A 1,251-nucleotide genomic window follows, 5' to 3' on the forward strand; every position below is an offset into this window, starting at 1 on the left:
AAACAAAACAAAACAAAACATGAATGGCCCAATGATACAAAAAAACGAAAAACAATGAAACAAATCATTCTCACTTTTATCACCAATTTCATATCTCACACTTTTTTTTGATGCAAAATGATTTTTTTTTTACACAGAAAATGGCAGTAGAAGTAAAACAAAACAACATATGCACATTACCTGTATGCATGATCCAGATCCATTTTCAGGCTATACATGACGTAAGCCACAGCAAGTGCTGGAGACCGAGAGATTCCTGCAGCACAGTGGACCAGGACTGAGCAGCCACATGACATGGCCCCATCTGAAACAGTTTATTAAAAATATTATACATGCAATTACACCTATAACCCAAATTTTCTACCAGATGCATAAAATAATGATCTGTTTTAAATTAGCATCATATTATGTTTTTTGCACAGACAAAACAAATCTATTTCCATAGTCACAGCTCTGTGCATCGATGCTAGATATATTAATGATGTAATGCAGCTGGGATGCAAATGCAGGCTGATGCAAGCAGTGGGATTCCGGGGCCCTCACCAATGAAGTGCAACGCCTGAGGGATCCAAGGAAGCAGGTCATCCCGCAGGGAGTCGTCTATTGGGATACGGAGGTACTGGGACTGGGGCAGAAATGAAGGTTGTGGGCAGCATCGGCTCACACTTAATACGTATGAGATGCCTCGGTCGGACAAACCATCCTGTGCGAGGTGAGAAAACAACTTCTGTGTTCAGCAAAACACCGACTAGAACAAACTATTGTAGCAAATATATATGCAAATAAACTAACTTACATAGCAAATGTAATTTTATTATGGTTTAGGGAGGATTATGTACTCTTTAGCATGAGGAATCATCAGAGAATTGTAAATATACCTGCGTTACGTCAGTCTCTGCACCAAGGTAGAGATGCGGCAGAATACGAGACAAAGGTGGCCTCTCGGACTGACTGTCCCTGTAGTGGACCATCTCTTGATTTTTTTTTTTTTTTTTTAAGAAATAGTTCTTCTAAGTATTTATATAATCCGAAAACCTATGGAGAAAACATACACTGAAAAATTACTGCCCGAGTCTATGACGCAATAAACACACACATACAGCGTCCTAAAAATTGTATGCCTAAAGTTTTCACGAATTGCATTTATCGATTGTAATATACAAGTTAGGCTTCTTCACAACAAACTAAAAACTGGTACTCACCAGTTTAGTCAGTTATGGGTCAGCAGAGTGCGTAGGAAATCCAAAAAAA

General features: G+C 38.8%; 1 protein-coding gene across 1 annotated transcript; it reads right to left on the reverse strand.

The window, feature by feature from the left end:
• Positions 1 to 172: 172 nt before the first annotated feature.
• LOC107579758 (dual specificity protein phosphatase 8-like) lies at positions 173 to 1,251 on the reverse strand. The gene is made up of 4 exons (XM_016265552.1): positions 1,203 to 1,251; positions 879 to 1,035; positions 544 to 703; positions 173 to 304 (listed from the first exon to the last, which is right to left on the reverse strand). The coding sequence occupies exons 2-4, from the start codon at positions 969 to 971 to the stop codon at positions 177 to 179; spliced, it is 381 nt and encodes a 126-aa protein (XP_016121038.1). The 5' UTR covers positions 972 to 1,035; positions 1,203 to 1,251; the 3' UTR covers positions 173 to 176.

The sequence above is a fragment of the Sinocyclocheilus grahami genome, unplaced genomic scaffold, assembly GCF_001515645.1.
Source record: "Sinocyclocheilus grahami isolate Dianchi unplaced genomic scaffold, SAMN03320097.WGS_v1.1 scaffold19987.1, whole genome shotgun sequence".
Lineage (NCBI taxonomy): Eukaryota > Metazoa > Chordata > Actinopteri > Cypriniformes > Cyprinidae > Sinocyclocheilus > Sinocyclocheilus grahami.

What these genes read in the sequence shown, in the direction of transcription:
- LOC107579758 (XM_016265552.1), bottom strand. Translation starts at nt 971, where the DNA reads ATGGTCCACTACAGGGACAGTCAGTCCGAGAGGCCACCTTTGTCTCGT. An exon ending in CAGAGACTGACGTAACGCAG is followed by an intron (nt 704 to 878) that starts GTATATTTACAA and finishes CACCTCGCACAG; the next exon opens with GATGGTTTGTCCGACCGAGG. An exon ending in TCAGGCGTTGCACTTCATTG is followed by an intron (nt 305 to 543) that starts GTGAGGGCCCCG and finishes AAACTGTTTCAG; the next exon opens with ATGGGGCCATGTCATGTGGC.